Source organism: Lemur catta, chromosome 12, assembly GCF_020740605.2.
Source record: "Lemur catta isolate mLemCat1 chromosome 12, mLemCat1.pri, whole genome shotgun sequence".
Classification (NCBI taxonomy): Eukaryota; Metazoa; Chordata; class Mammalia; order Primates; family Lemuridae; genus Lemur; species Lemur catta.
In genome coordinates this window covers 8996823-9013196 of record NC_059139.1, presented here as the reverse complement: position 1 = coordinate 9013196, position 16374 = coordinate 8996823, and the positions used below count along the sequence as shown (strand labels likewise).

General features: G+C 39.5%; 1 protein-coding gene across 1 annotated transcript in view; it reads left to right on the top strand.

Annotated features, from left to right (window-relative positions):
• The first annotated feature begins 8866 nt into the window (after nucleotides 1-8866).
• DNAH5 (dynein axonemal heavy chain 5) overlaps nucleotides 8867-16374 on the top strand; it is a 193791-nt gene continuing 186283 nt past the window's right edge. Inside the window, exon 1 of the mRNA XM_045565937.1 lies at nucleotides 8867-8974. Within this exon, the coding sequence (XP_045421893.1) occupies nucleotides 8918-8974 (57 nt within the window). The 5' untranslated portion in view covers nucleotides 8867-8917. The remainder of the gene's footprint in view (nucleotides 8975-16374) is intronic.

The following is a 16374-nucleotide window of genomic DNA, read 5'->3' as shown; positions in this document are numbered from 1 at the left end:
AAAATAAAAATATAAAAGGTGAACAAAAATATATTAATAAAAATAACAGTATTTGTTCTGTAAAATTTGGATTCAGTCAAAAGGCTGCACTTAAGGACTTAGAACGCCATGTGTGTCCTTAAGGTTGCAGGTTCCCTGCCCCTGTCCTAGCTCACTTTCAAAACACCTCAGAAACATATTTTCCTTTATTTTCTTCTGTTATGAAAGGAAGATCTTGCAGACTTTATTTAACTTTTAAATTTTTCCTTTTAATATTTAGATATGCTATTGGTCCTCCTTTATTTAAGTGATTTAGACTAATTTAAAAACTGAGGTTTATGAAAAGTTCTTTTCTTATCCTTTAAACCTTATTGTATATTAAGGTTATAGTTACATGTATCAACTCATGCGCTTAATACAGCAGCTTGGATTCCCACATCCCTTGATAGGTCTTACAATTCAGTACTTTATTATTTCACTTACTTAGTTTTATCTCCTTTGCTAGATTATAAGCTCTTTCAGGGAAGGAACTGTCTTGTACTTGAATAACATTGTGCTGGATGTGTCAGAGAAGTTCAGTGAATGTATGTTGATTACCTTTGGTAAGATTAATGGGCTACAATAAAGTGTTTTCTTAAAATATGTAACATTTCTTCTTAAACTACACCTAAAATATGGAATTAATTTTCTTACCATCTAGAAAACGAATTATACCACCAGGTTTGATCATTAGGGTCTTTCTTTGCTTTTTTGTTGATATAATATTTGAAAGTTAAAACAATCCAAAAGAAGGTAACTGTTCAGGTTTATTTCACGTCAAATACTGAATCATCAGGGTAAGGGCTACATTTTCAAAATTTTTGCCTTATTTTGGTCTTCATGTGTTTATACCTAGGTACATTTATGTCCCCAACATGGAATTTACTTCAATCAATGAAAATTGATTTATGAAGTTAATTGTGCCATTTGGTTTGAATGTTTGAACCTCCCTGTGGGCTATATTTTAATATACGACCCACTGTTAACTGTTTCCAGTGGAAAAATTAATAATAGATGGATAATCAGGAAGCTGGAAATTCTTTGAGAGGCAGGAACTAGATATTGCCTTATAAAGCAATTGCTAAATGTACTTATGATAGGAAATATATGTACGTATTCACTTTAATTGGGTGTCCTTTCACCTCTGCTTGGCCAGGAATTGTGATGCTGGTCTCAGTAAGAAACATTGAAACTCATCCTCAAAGAAGCTCTGAAGGAAGATTTGGTCTGTACAGAGTTTCTATAATTTAGTTTCATTAGCAATAAAGTGACTTTATTCTTTCTGTATGTGGAAAATGGAGTTTATGTTTGGTCTCCGAAATAATATTTTAGCATTTTTGCTGTTGAAAGAAACAGCAGTGTCTGAAGTTTGTCTTGTGACATCTGTAGGTAGTAATGACATTTATTACAAGTTATGTTACGGTGTTTAAGAAATGTGAAATCTAGAAAACACCGTGGGTAAATAAATTGGGTTATTTTTGTCTTCCTTGGCAATATACATTTTGTTTTCTTGACAGTGGAGTAACTCTAATGTAATTTGTAACTGTAAGTAGTTTGGGTTTTAAAGACCTAATTAGCTCCTGGGTGAGGTTATAAATGGGCTGCTCTACATTTTTTTAATGAGCAGTTTGAAGACCTACAAATACAGCTGTGACTAAGGCACATCGATCCCCTTCCTCTGAATTTGCAGTGATGCTGATGGAGCTTGGGGTTGTCAAAAGCACAGCCTCTGAGCCTCTCCCCTTGAACTCTGATCTGCCCCCACCTGCTCTATTCCTGAGGTGATCAAATCACTCTTCTTCTGGCTGGAAGCATTTCCTTTGATGTCTCCCTGAGCCTATTCTTAAGCTGTTCAAAGAAAGACAAAATCTTCTTTGCAGAAATTGCTGCTTGATTTCAGAAACATGGATTTGCATCTCTGATCACATTCTTGTAATCAAAAGTTTTTCTTCTTCTCAAATCAACACATCCCATTTTAGTTCCAAACCCCTTGGCGTGGCTGTGAGTGCTAACCGTTGGTGTTTATGAATATGTCTTGCTTATTTTCAGTGGTTTTTATTCGTGACAAAAACCTTAGTAAAAGGGGGTTTGCAAAGCCAGGCTATCACAGTTTGGGAAGTTGTTTTATGGTGGCAGGGAATTAATGTGCTTCTTGTAGGACGATGTTAGGGGCCTGGGGTTATTCTTTGTTGCTTTTAGATGTCTTTTGAGTGAATCAACTAATAATTTGTAATATCAGAATTTCATTTTACACTGAATGACATTTTATTCACTTTTCTCATTAAATCTTTCTATAGAAAAGGAACATGCTTTTGAGGTTACCATTTCCTGATATCTTAGCACAAGAGTAAAGCACAGGACCTCAGTGCAGGGTTAAATGAGAGTTTTTATGGTTGCTGGTGAACCTACTTCTCTACTTGTTTTCTTTTTCTGTTTAACAAAAACTAACACAACTGTGATAACAGCAAAGATAGTCCCTGAACTGATCCCTCAGTGAAACTGGAGTCCTTGGCCTTTGTGTCCACAGCTGTCATCGTGGGTTCCTGCAGGGTCGCATGTGTCTGTGGGTGGGACCCAGGGGAGCAGGTGCGTGCAGGCTGAGGAGCTTCTCGGCTTCCTTGGCTGCTCCTTGACGTCTTCAGAACCAGAGACCAGATCTTCGTAGGGGCAGTGACTTGTGTAATGAAGTACATTTTCCACCTAAGTAAATATCTGAAAAACTAAATCACAAGCAACAAAGAGAGACCATGAGTTGGAGTTTTTGATACTTTATATTTGGGAAAAGAATTTCATGTTGGTGCCTTAGAATATGCGTATGTGAATTGGGGCAATATCAACTAAAAAGTAGGGTAAAGGTGAAGACCATTAGCTCCTAGTGCTTCATAAAGCAAGACTTCTCATGTTAATAAGGGCTCTCTTCCTAGCTCTCGAATTAATTGTTATCATACATTGATTTGGACTTTGAATTTCTTAAAGCATAAGCAATGAAGGCATGGGGTCGTTTCCAAGTGTTGATTGTCCTTTAGATTAGAACTACAAACAAAGTTCTAATTAGAGAAGTGTTATTTTTCTGAGTTATATATGATATAATTCTGAAACTGGTTCTAAACAAGAAACAACTGGAATAACTAAGCAAGGCAGTGTGATCTGTCCTTTCAACATGAAACATTATAACCATGCTAAGCAGCAGAACTGAAAGCAGGATGCCAGAAAGACTTATTGTAACAAACTCTATGAGTTTATTTATTTTGCCCATGAATTAATTTCTATGTCTTCATTCAGAGTCCCTGAGCTTTGTATGGTTAGGTTTGGGAGAAGAATTTTATAAAGTGCTACAGCTTTATATACAAACAACATGGTGCACAAAAAGTACTACAGTCCAGGGAGCATCACTTGTTCAAGATAGAGGAATATGGAATGGAAAAAAAATTCCTATGGGGAAGACAATATTATCATAGGTATCAGTACTGTAGTGTTAAAGTGATCAACTTCATTTCAGATGATTCAAGTGATGCCGTTTTTTTCCAATGTTTTGTATGCCATGTTATAAGACTGTACATATAGAATTCATATTAAATAATGCAATGACGGTACGCGTGCAGTATGCTTGCGATCTAAGATCACTCACTTAGGTCATGCATTTTTTCTTGGATTTGGAATGTGCCTGCAAGGTCATGGAGCCTACCTCATGATCCTCATGGGGAAAATGGGACCAATGTGCTAGTGGTTAATCAGAGGCCGTACAACCACCCAGTATGTGCCAGAGTCAGGAACAGAGTGTAGCGTCCCAAAGCCAGGACAACATTATTTCTACACAGATATGTGGAAGTATCACCAGGGAAGACAGGAAAATGCTCCTGAGGTAGCCTTTCCATTAGCATATCCCTCTCTCAGTGCCAAATGTTCCTAATTCTTACACTTTCTCCGTGAAAGGCATTATACAAAGTAACATCTGGAATATGTATTTCCCACTGAGCATCTCTCTTCCTCCAAGCTATACCTTCAGAACTTCGGTGCTCTGTTTAGTGTTTGCTTCACTCTGAATGCATCAGTTTTGCACGTCCTCCTCTGGAATTTCTGCTCCCTTACCCCCTTTCTTTCTTTTGAAGTTTGACAGAGGAGGCTTCCAGAAAATGTATGCATCTTTTTTTAGCTTTTGCTGCACCATTTCAATTTAGGAAAACGGTAGCAAAACCAACAAACCATACCACCTAATTTGAAGCTTTTAGAATCATTATTTTTGGGGGGGACTGCAGCTCAAACGATTATGGCATCATTATAGTATTAATGGTTCCTTTATTTCCTTTTTATTATGAGTTTTTTCTTCTTTATTATGAGTTTTTTATTATAATAAAGGAAAAGACACTGGATGTTCTCGATCTTGCATATAATTCTGCTGGCCTTCCTGTTTTCAAGATGGAAAGACCAAAAGGAAAAGCAAAGAATCAGAGCTTTATTTACATTTCTTTAGTCACTGAGTCTCAAAAATGTACTCTTTCTCTAGATTCCTCCATTTCTGCTTGAATTATTATGATTCTCTACTTTACCCAAGCTGGGCAAAATGGAATCATCTTTGACAACTGTGTCTCCTTTCCTCTACTACCAGATGTCAAGTTCCATCAATTTGTTTGTGTGTTTTTTTCTTTCTTCCTTTTTCTTTTCTTTTTTTGGTGAGGTTTGTTCTATCTGTTCCTTCTCATTCAACCAGAGTTTCTATATAAGAGTAGCTTAATGGTTGCAAAATGTTGGATGGGGACAATGAGACCTGCCTTTTTTTATTTCACATGTTTGTTTATTTTTGTGTGGCTTGGATGACCACGACTTCTACCTTCTGTTGAATCCTTTATTTCTTCATGCCCAGTAGCCTGCCTTCAGTCTTTCTCTGCTTCAGTCCTTCCTGCATACAACCACCAGTGTAATCTTCCTGAACAAGACTTTGAATTGATTCTTCAGTGACTCCCTAATGCCTACAAGGGCCGCTACCTTAGGTTGACACCCACTGTTTAATGTCAACATACCTTTCAGAGATTACCCAATCATTTTTCCTCACCACTGCAGCACAGGGTAGGCTCTCTGGAATTCCAGTCTCCAAGATATTTTCCACATATGTTACACCCTACCTTTTCCTATCTACTTATTTAAATCTTACCCTTCTTCAAGGCTTGCCTTAAATTCTACCTTCTCCAAGAAGTTTTCATTGATTGGTAGAGCTCACAAAACTGTATTTCATCCGACCCAAGACATTATCACCACTGTGTCATTCATCACTAAGAAAGAAAGGGAAAAAAAAAACTATCCATTAAATTAGGATGCATAGCTTTCTTAGGATTTTAATTTTATTTTAATTTAAAAAGTTCTTTTAGATGTAAACACAGATTTAAAAAAATCATATATCACCCCTGTGCATCCGTACAAAGACAAATGCAATGAATTAGTTAAGAAACTTCTAAAACGTCTTCACATTTAGGGTCTGACCTTTTCTGGATTTTCTTCCAATCTACTAATACTCATTATGTAAGTTGCAATGCTGGTGTTTTCTTGATCTTCCCAGAAGGTGTCAGTGAAGATTTTTAGAAAACTACCAGGACACATATTCCTTTCTTAAAAGGACTGTCCATGGTTTGTGACTGTAACATCAAGGTACTGCAGTGGCCCTCTTGTGCCACGTGGGGTGACAGCTGGGTCTGCACAAGCATTGGCAAGGTCACTCATGTCATGATTGTTGTCTGACCAAGAGCAATTGTAGAAGGACATTGGATATAAGATGCACCCAATGCCAATATGGTTAAAAGTGAAAAGAAATGTACAACTCAGAATGGATGAAATATGGTTTATAAGGACATAAAACTGGTGAATGTGTTTGATTCTGTTGGGCCTCAGTAAGACATTCTTAGAGAAGGGAGAACCCATGAAAAAATGTATAGATGGCAATTGATAAAACTTGGATCCACTCTTTTCTTGGGACATACTCAGAAATCTAGAGCAAAATTTCCCAATAGCTCTAGTCTAACATTAGTGGCTTAGGTTAAGATCATTTCTTGGGAATTTGTCCTCTACATTAATATTGCCGCTAATTGTAGTCATTGCTCTTTTGTAAATAAAAAATGTGGTTATGTCTTTCATTTATTAGGTATCTATGAGAAGCCAGGAGTTTTAAATATATTTAAATCATTACCGGTCTCTTAGGTAGGTGGTTTTATTTCTAACATACAACATAGGAAACAAAAGCTCTGATGTCACTCAGCTAGAAGGGAACAGAGCTGGGATTTAAGTCCAGGTCTGTCTGGCCCCAGAGTCGCACTTTTCTATTATGCCACGTGGCATGGGTTGTACATACAGGGCTGCAAGGCACAAAGTAGGTGACATCATAATTTAGAGATGAGTTTAGGAAATTTTACACTTTGGGATGTAAGCATAAAGTGGTAATAATTCAGAACAATGTTCAAATAGAGCTTACACCTTATTTCTTTTTAAATGATACTTTCCATAATTTGCAATATTTTATTTATAATTATATATTTATGTTATTGGTTTAATATTTTCCCCCAGTGAAGATGGAAATGACTATTTTTCATTGATTATGAGATGTATGTTTTTCATATTTTAACTCTGTGAACTCAGAATTCACCTTAAAATTGATGATGTATTTAAGTTTAATCGGCAACATTTTATTTTTTCGAGTATTACATAGAATAATTATGCATCTTACAGTTAATACTTTGTAATGTTTGAGTAAATGTCTGTTTTTATTATCTGTCCTATTTGTAGTATATAGCACAGTGCCTGGCCCCATGAAAGGTGCTCACAAACTTTTGTTGAATGAATGAATGAATGAAAGTGGAAGTTCAAACTATTCCTGAAGGTAGCTGGATGAAGTCTCCTGCCTATATGAGGCCCATTGTCCACTTTTGTTTTCTTACTATGCCTGCAGGATTTTGTATGGCCAATATTGTTATCCTGGAAGGGTGCACTGTCCGTACAGTAGGGCTGGAGAACTCCCGGCACGAGTTCCTGTAGGTGGAGTCCCACCAGGCAACAGCTTTGTAGGAAAACCTTCCTGACCTTCCTACTGAGCAATGTCTGATAACTCTCCTCTAACTACCAGAAAATCGACTGACATTCTGGCAGGGACTGGGGGTAGGTGGTCAGCTGTGGATTAAGGCTGGCATTTTGCTATGTTTGTGCTACTTAATGACAACTCTCAGCGAACCTCCTTCAGGGGCCTAGGACTCTCAAGAAGATCTCTTAGGACATCTCTGCTGTCTCTACCTTGCCCACAGGGTGTTGAAACTCAGCCACAGAAGCTTGAAGTCTTTGCTGTGAAGCCTCCAGAGAGTCATAGTTATGCCTGCCAAACACGAAAGGCATCAGCCATCTGTGGAAATCTTCCCAGAAAGGAACTCTCCCCAAGAGACATGTTGTCAATGGGCTGCTGCTGAAATGAGGATGGTGCCTAAAATTCCATTAGGGAAGCACCGATTTGAGTGTAACTAATGAAAAATAATCGGCGATGTAATGAATTGTAACATGTCTGTCCTGAGGTCATGTGTTGACAGAGGATTCTTGGGACCAATAGGACATGCCAAGCGAGGAGGATCGGGTCATGCTGCCATTCTCTGGTGCCGTTTCAGCACCACACAGAGGAGAGGGACGCTGAGTCTAGACACTCGTCTTCACCACTCTTAATTAGAACAGATGACAGCAACTTACCAACACCCAGAGATGTAAAAAAATCCTATAAACAAACTTGAACTTCCTGTGCTCTAGTTATTTGCTTACCAAATAATATTCAGGTCCAAATGCTGTTTCTTTATTAGCCCCACATTGGAGGCCACACACTAGCATTGGCTGTTCACCAGTTGAATCTCCCATACTCTGATATAAAATTACCTGGCTTTTAAGTCAGTCTCCAATAGGTTGAATAGCAGGATATTACCAGGATGAGTTCCCAATTTCCTGATTATCCTTAGATGACCTAATAGGATTTGTGTTGCTTGACCTTGAATTCCAAGGACTAAATCATGGATTCAATAAGCCCAACCTTAAATGTCCTGCCCTGCTCATTTTGATGAGAGAAACCTACGTAAGAGATCTCTTAAAGTGCTTGGCAGTGTTTCCTGTCATATCTTCACAGTAAGGATGATCAAGATGTTCAGCCACGTAGAATGAACTACCCTGGCTTATGTGTATGTGCAACTGTGTGAGCACAAGTAATTTATGAACATCATTTGCTATTTGCATATGAAATAGGCTTCTAGTTCTTTATGGGGGAGAAAATGGCTCCTTTGGGTCACAATTAGCCAATCTGGCAATTAGTCACAATTAGTCACAATGCTGGCAGTGAATTGTGCTCGAAAAGTTGTTTAGACAAAGCACGACTGAATTTCTCGACTTGAGCAATATATTCAGAGCCGTGGCTCCTCTACTTTTGATTTTGATATGGTTTAAAGTTTCTCATTGTTCAAAGAAACTACTTAAAAATCTCTATGAACTCAAGCTTATTGTTGGCAGTATATAGAATTAAAAGAACATCAGAAGTTGTGTTGCAACTGAGCAGTTAAAATGCTTTGTTGGGTTGATAAACATGATTAGGAGGCATAGTTAAACTGTATTGTGTACAAACAGTATTACCCTAACAACACAAGCCTTTGGAAAAGAGGAGAGGCATAGGGCAGAGACTCTAGAAGGAAAACTTGAGTAGTATAGGTGGACTTTTAATTTTTATTCTGTGAACATAAAAAATAGTATGTGCAAATTAGAGATGGAGAAGTGAAATTCCAGTCCTTCAGGGACTTTCCATTTGAAAGCCTGCTGGGTGATGAGTATGTCTCCCAGGAGTTAGAAGACCATTCTGGAAAAGCTGACTCTGGCAGGTCCATATGCTGTACAGACTGCTGTGATGTTTAGGATCGGTAGGAGACAGCTCTGGAAGCAGAGTATCACCCGAGTTTTAACGGTAAGGAGCTGTTTGTTGACTGTTAAGTTTGCACGTGTTGTGGATTATCATCTCTCACACCTGGGTGGAAAAATACCTAACAAAAGCTCAAAGTTATACACTGATGAGTTTGTGAGAAAGATGTTTGTTTACTAATTTTTGCAGGGTGCATACTGCTACACATTGATATTTCAAATAAAAAAAAACATCTGCATCCGTAGGCTTTTCTGCACATTGCTAACTAAACTATAGCTGTGTGTAGAAATTGATGCTGCATCTTTTGGGAAGATTCTTGCCTGGGGCAAGAAACACATTCAGGGTGGTCTGGGAACTTTGTATTTGTTGGTGATTCGAGACAGTTCAGGCAGATTCTAGGCTGCAAGTCTTCTAGGCTCTTTGAAATCACTGTCCTGTTCTTTGAGCCTGGAAATGAGGTCACAGACAGTGAGATGCAAAGATGTGCCTTTGGAAGTCACATTGACGAATGTTTCCCTAGCACAAGGCTCCACTCAGTAGCTCTTTATTATGCAAATGCACAGAGAGGGATTTGGAACTCCTTCTACTGCCAATTAATGTTGGAAGAAACTGGAGGTTTCTCTAGGATTCTGTTTTCAACACTAACCCGTGCTTCCTACCAGGCTTGATCACTGTATCTTTTTCTGTATCCCTGGCAGCCTACATGATTCCAGCTAGCCTGTTGTTTTACCACAAGAGCAGGAACGCTGTCTCTGCATTTGCTACGTCCTCCACCACCTGCCACCCCTCACTTGCCCAAGCCCCATGATTCGGATGCTTCCTTCCCAAGGTTCTTCCAGCCAAGCACCTAAACTTGCTTGCTGGCAAACACTTATCTTTAAGACCAGTGCAGGTGTTGCCTCCTCTGGAAAGCCTCTCCTGACACTTTGAGGAGGAGGTGAGAGCTTCCTTCCATGTACCCCCTCAGCACTTCACTCCTATGTCTTAGAAAGTCCTTGTCACATCACCGTAGTGAAACGACATTTGTCTACATGTGTATTTCCCTTGCTAGACTGTGGGTCCTAGAGGGCAGGGTGGCATCCTCTTCATTTTTAAACAACCATCCCTTAACACAGAGCTTGGTGTATAATATACCTTCATAGATGCTTGTGGAATAAATGGAATGAATTAAACATTTCACAAGTCTGAACATTTTTCCTGTACTTCAGTATCAAGTCTGAAACATTACAATTGATTATAAAATCTCAGGTATAACTAATGAATTAGATTCTTCTTTGACATGAACTGTATTTTGAGAGGAAGTTAAGTATTTTGGAGGTTTCATTTATGTAGTTAGGATGCTGGTTTGGTTCATTCCACTGAAGTAGGATATTAACAGAATTATCTTAATAGATATTTGTTAAAACATGGTAAGACTTTATTTGGGACCATCAAGATAGGTATAAGGACTTATAAAGGAGGGGAGAGAGATTAGGCTTAACTCTGAATACAGCCTGTGCAATTGGGAATTTGCAGCCATGGAGCAGGGTGGGAGTCAGTGGATGGAAAATTGCCAAGAGGAAAGATCAGGAGTGAGGGGGGATTTTGGCCAACCTGACTTAACAGGATTCTTGCCAAAGACAGCCCAGGGTGATCAGACACCCCCTGGGGCCTGGTGGAGGATGAGAAACTCCATCAGATATTGGGGGACAGGTTTCTTGCCAAACTGACTCAGTAGGGTTTTTTGCTAAAACTGGATTTTTACAAACAAGTGCACAGATAGGCCTAAGAGAAGGTTCAGGAGCCTGACTAAAGTTGGCCAAGTAAAGAATCTTTGTCAACTGATATGACAGTTTATTAAATTATAACTTTGTGACCTGAAATGAAAAATGGGAAAGATTCCAAAGTTACATAAAAGCTATCAAGTCTGTATTTGTTTAACCTTGGGTTGAAACTATTATTGTAATGATGCTATATTATAATTAGTTTACCGTAATATGATAATTGACTTTATCCATAAATATCCATGCCACTAACAACTAAATATACCATAAGCTCCATGGGTTTAGAAAAGTCAAGCCATATCTTTTCTTTGTATAATAAACACACTTATTTTCAATGAAAAAACTTGGAGTAATTCTGTATATGTTAACTCACTTATTTGCAAAAATATGGTCCAGATCTGATGTCTGTCTTTTTTCTGCTTTTCTCACAGATAAAGAATGCTTAGTACTAAGTTACGTGTGTACAACAGACATGAATTCCAGACTTGTGGTTTCTGCTTTTCTTTACTTCCCTAAAATGAAACTGAAATATGTCATTCTGTTGGTTAACTTTGTTAACTTTTAGAAAAAAGAACAACTTGCAAGATATGATAGTCCTCTTGGCTGTTAAATTCACCTAATTGCAAAGCTGGTTTAAAAATGGAGAAAAGTTTTTTTCCCCACTGCAGGAATACATAGTGTTTGTGTTTTATACTGTATATATTTATGCTAGGGAATACTGTTGCTCATGGACTTTCAGATTGCTAGGATTTTCTATAAACAGTGCTTCCCTTGTGAGTAGAAGCTGCGGGGGAAGGGAGGGAGGGACGCCTTCCCCTGCTGGAAAACTCTGCAGGAGGGCAGCCATCGTTCCTGGGGGTGCACAGTAGAAGCCAAGACAAAAAGAATCTTTGCTCTCAGATATCCTTTGAAATCTGAAAGACTGTCAGTTTTGTTATTTTCTTACAAAATAGACAAACAATTTTCAGCTTCATCTGTTAATAGTCCCAGACCTGCTTGGTCTGGTCAACAAATTTCACATATATCAGGTCAAACCAATTTCCTTGGAGCACTGGCAGGTGAATGGCTCTAGGATTTAGCTGGGAAGTGGGGAGGGAAAAGGGGCTGCGTGTTAAGGCGCAGTGAGCATGCTGTAGCCTTAACAGGGTGAGGCCCGAAGCCGCCCACATCGTAATTAAGCCACAGCTAGACCCTGGGAGAATGTGACTCTATGTGATGTGCAAAATCCCTCCATTCCACAAATATCTCTTGAATCCCTACATTGTACCAAGTGCTGTGCTCTGTGGTGTGGCAGGCAAGAGCCCTTCTAGATTCCGTGGAGTTTAGAGCTGAATTTCTTCTTCCTATTATTCAATTTTTGCACAATTCCATTAAGGAGAAAAAAGAGGTCTAGAGTTAGAAGGACCCACAATTTATGCCCTTGGACTTTCTCTGAGTTCCTACCTCAAGTGAAAACCTAGTCATACTAATCAATCGTGATCAAGCCATAAAAGGACTCCCTTTAGAGCTGTGAGCTCAGGCTGGGCTGCACATTGGCATCACCAGGGGAGCTTTTCAGAAACACTGATGACTGGGTCCCCCTCCTGACCAGGTATATCAGAGCTTCTTACAGGTGGGGGCCCAGGCATCAGTATTTTAGAGCTCCCAGGTGATTCTAACAAGGAGCCAGTTTTAAGCACAATGGTCTGTTGTATGAGCAAGGGAAGTTTGGGAATTTCACTCCTGTGCCATATATTCTGTGAATGATGACATATAATTTTGAGCGTGTGGGTGAAAGCCAGCCTGTACTGCCAGAGGGAACTCCTGGACTTCTACAGCAAGGGTATTTCTGATTTTAAAGTGAAACCACCGTGGGGCTAGGGGAAGACAGAATATATGGCCATGTGAAGGTCCACAGAGCATAATTTCAGGTCCAGAAATGTGGTGTGCAGGAAAAAACTCCAAGTTAGAATTTGGATGCTGGGATGACAGGAGCTTGTGGTGATGGGGATATTTGTATAGTAGATTTTGGGTTGGCCTGGGTGGAAAATTCACACACAGTAAATGACAAAGAGAGAATCTTCCATTTGCCTGGAAAGAATGAGAAGTAAGAGAGTTAGTCCACGGGGAGGTTTAGGGACCCTGAAAATTTCAGTGAAAATAGACAAGATTCCAGAGCTTATTCCTGGACACAAGAAAATTGATGGGTACCGTACTTTTAAGTGCCGGCTCTTTGCAGTAGAAGGGGAGCGTGGCTCTTGTTAAATAAACGAGGGCTTCACTAAAGCACCTGCTGTGAGTGGGATTAGCTAGCGTGGAGTCTCCTTCCCTTCCGGAAACCACTTTGCTGAAGGGTTCTTAATTCGGGAAGGAGGTGCGGTGCTTCCTCTGCAGCTGTGGCCCTTCACCTGGAAAAATGAAATGAAAGGGGAGTAAGAAAAGAAAGGCAAGATGTGAAAGTACAGTCAGGAGTCGAGAGTTTCTAAATTGTGGTTCTCCCAGCCAATTAAAGAGCAGGTTAGGATGGGCTGGGAAGCATCACAGAACAGCCTCTCCTCTCTTGGAAAGGCTGGGAGAGGAAATAGGGCCCTGTGGGCTGACACAGAAAAGCTGGAAGACAGAGAGGGAGGCTTTTCTCTGCTGGAAGGCATGGGAATGGGGTTAACTTTGCAGAGAGGGCTCTGAATGGCATAGCTAGCAATGCAACCAGGGCAAACGATGCAAAATGCACCCTTCAGGAGGGTTTGGGTAAAGGGTATCGCTGCTCAGACAAAAAGGGGCTCTGAGGCCCAGTAGCCCCATCCTCCATCCATTTCTCCTGGCTGCCAACCAGCTCAGTGGAGTGTGTTTGGTCAGAGACAAACCTGCCAACAAGGCGGCACTTTCTAAGGGTGGAGGGAGCCTAAGCATTTGTATAATTAAAAAAATCATTATTAAAATGTTTTGTTTCACCTAAATTTTGATGTCCACGGTCAAATTCTCAGTCATGCCATTTTAATTCAAGTGCTATCAATAGTTGATTTAGTATCATCTCAGACCACATGCAGTTTCATCCTCACAAACATCTTTCAAGTTGGGACTTTTATCTCCATTTTACTTTTATCTTCATTTCTTTAAGGGCTCCCATGTAGTTGAGGATTATCAACCCAGAGCCAAAATGAAACACTGACCATGTGTGTAGTTTATACACAGTATGTGTATATAAACATGTAGGCTTTGGTTCTGCAGAGTTAAAGGCAAAGGTTAGTATTTAAAACAAAATTGGATGAATGGATTAGTTTTGAGAGAAAATCGCCGAGCTTTCTGAAAGCACATAGCATTGGGGTCTTCATTAGGATTTGTATTTTAAACTCTCAGGTCTGCAGTTTGTATTAATTTTTAAACCAATGAGGAGTAGCCCACATGTTAGAGAAAAAATGGACCTTGGTTGTCACCTAGTCCAACGCTTTGATTTTGGAGTTGAGGGGATTGCAGCCTGGAGAGGTTTAGTGATAGATGTGAGGTCTTGCAATGAGTGGCAGAGCTGGAACTAGAACCTACTAGCGCACTCTGACACCAGTGCTCCTTTATCTATGGAGATGGCCCTGCCTGGGAGGCAGTGCTCCTTTCTTGTCAGGTAGTACATTAGCCACTCTCCTCTCTCCCATTCGCAGGTGGTAATGACACACCTTGTCACAAATTGCAGGCAACGTTTTAATCTTAATCCCATTATGCCTTCACTCTCCAAGTATCCTACCCGTTTCCAAGGCCAGCGGGACAAGCCAGCTCCAGACAGCTAGTCACCTGACTGCTTGTTGCTGCAGTTCCATAGCAACCAGAAAGCTGCAGGGCTAAGTTTATGGATTGATAATGCACTAATCTGATCACCAAATATTTGTTTGACATTATTGACTTTATTATGGTGGTGAAAAATAAATCTCATATTATCAGGGTACTTTGGTGTAATGCAATGAAAGCTGAGACTGATAAACACTGTGGTCTTTCATCTACATGGCACTGGGGTTGACTTCATGTTACTTGTCTTTAGGTGACAGAACAATGAGCTTAAGTAAGGACATATTCAAGTCTTAACATGCTCATTAATACAGCTTCTGAAAACATTTACTTTAAAAACATGTTGATAATTTGCTTTGTATATATAAAACTGCTTTGCAAGTTTCTTTCTTCTGGGACTTTAAGTAAAAATAGAATAATTTGGTTCTGTTTTAGGGACTGATGTCTGTTTTCCTTCATTAGAATATTTTTTCCCCTCCGGAATCTTATACAATTGGGCCATAGAGTAATGTGTTACCATGGCAGAATCTTATTTAAATCTCTGTATTATTTGGAAGCCTTCGGTTGCTTTGCTTCTTGAATCTTCTGGATCTCTACTACTTTTCTTTTCCTTTTTCTTTTGTGTTTTTGGCTACTGAGCGTTTGCTATTTCTTTGTTTTGTTGCTGGCTTCCTGGTTCCCTGGTTGACCTCCGTGTTCTCAAGCTGTTAAAGACATTTAGTACAAATTCAGAGAGATCACTTACAGAAAAGTCTTTTATTTCTCCCTGCCAGGAAGGTAGAAAACAGTTCAAAACAGCAGGACATCTTCCTGGTTTTAGTGACATTTGAAAAGAGGTTTAAATTGACTTCTATTTGACATTTGTGGAATGCATACTTTATGTTAGGACTTGTGTTATAATAGTTCCTTTTTAGAAAAATGGCAATAAAATAGTTAGACTGCTTATTTTTTTTAAACTTTAATTCTTCCTCCCATCGCCCAGACAAAATCGTGTCACAGGTAGTCCTCCAAGTTCAGAGAAATGAATGTAAATTGCATAGGTCTAGCAATGACTCTTTAATTGCTTTAGAGTCAACTTTCTGGAAAGAGTAGCTTATATTCAGTATCTGTGTATTTTTTTTTCTTAATCATCTTTTTCTCAAGTCTACATCCATTTGCTTTCTGTTCAACCAATGAAATTATTCTAACTAGATTATTATATATTGTTGCTTAACAATCACACGGAAACTCAGGGGCCTAAAGCAGCAGCAATCATCTCTCAATCCTGTGAGTGAGTGGGCTCAGCCGAGCAGTTCTTCTGCTGCAGGTGGCATTGGCTGAGTTGCAGTCCTCTCTAGGGCCAACCAGGTTGGAACATCCAAGCTAGCTTCCAAGTGCATTCCAAGGGAGCATTCCAAGTGCAAAGGCAAAAGCTGAAGATCTCTTAAGGATAGCCTAGGAAGTTCCCTTGTCTCACTTCCCCCCAGATTCTTTTGATCAAAACTGGTCATAGGGCTTGCAAATTCAAGGGGAGAGGCAATACAGTCTATTTCTTGACAGGTTAGTGGCATAATCACATCACAAAAGAGCTGTGGGATGCTGCAGTCATCTTGTAAACACAATCCCTAAAGCTATCCTAACGAACACAGCCCATCCTCTCTAGCCTTAATACTATTGCCACTCTCTGTGGTTTACTGATGCTGCTGCTTCCCGGTTCTCTTTCTATCTCTCTGCACATTCATCCGTAGCCTTCTCCATTTGCACTTCTTTCTCTCCTTGCTCCCGGCATATTGGCATTTCCCAGTTTTCTTCACCTCATTGTCTTTTCATCTCCATATCTTGGTTAGAAAATCGTATCTGCATTCATGGTTTAAACTTTGATTTATTTAATCATTTGACCAATATTTATTGAATAATTAGCATGCATGTATCATCTGCTGGCTGAAAGGG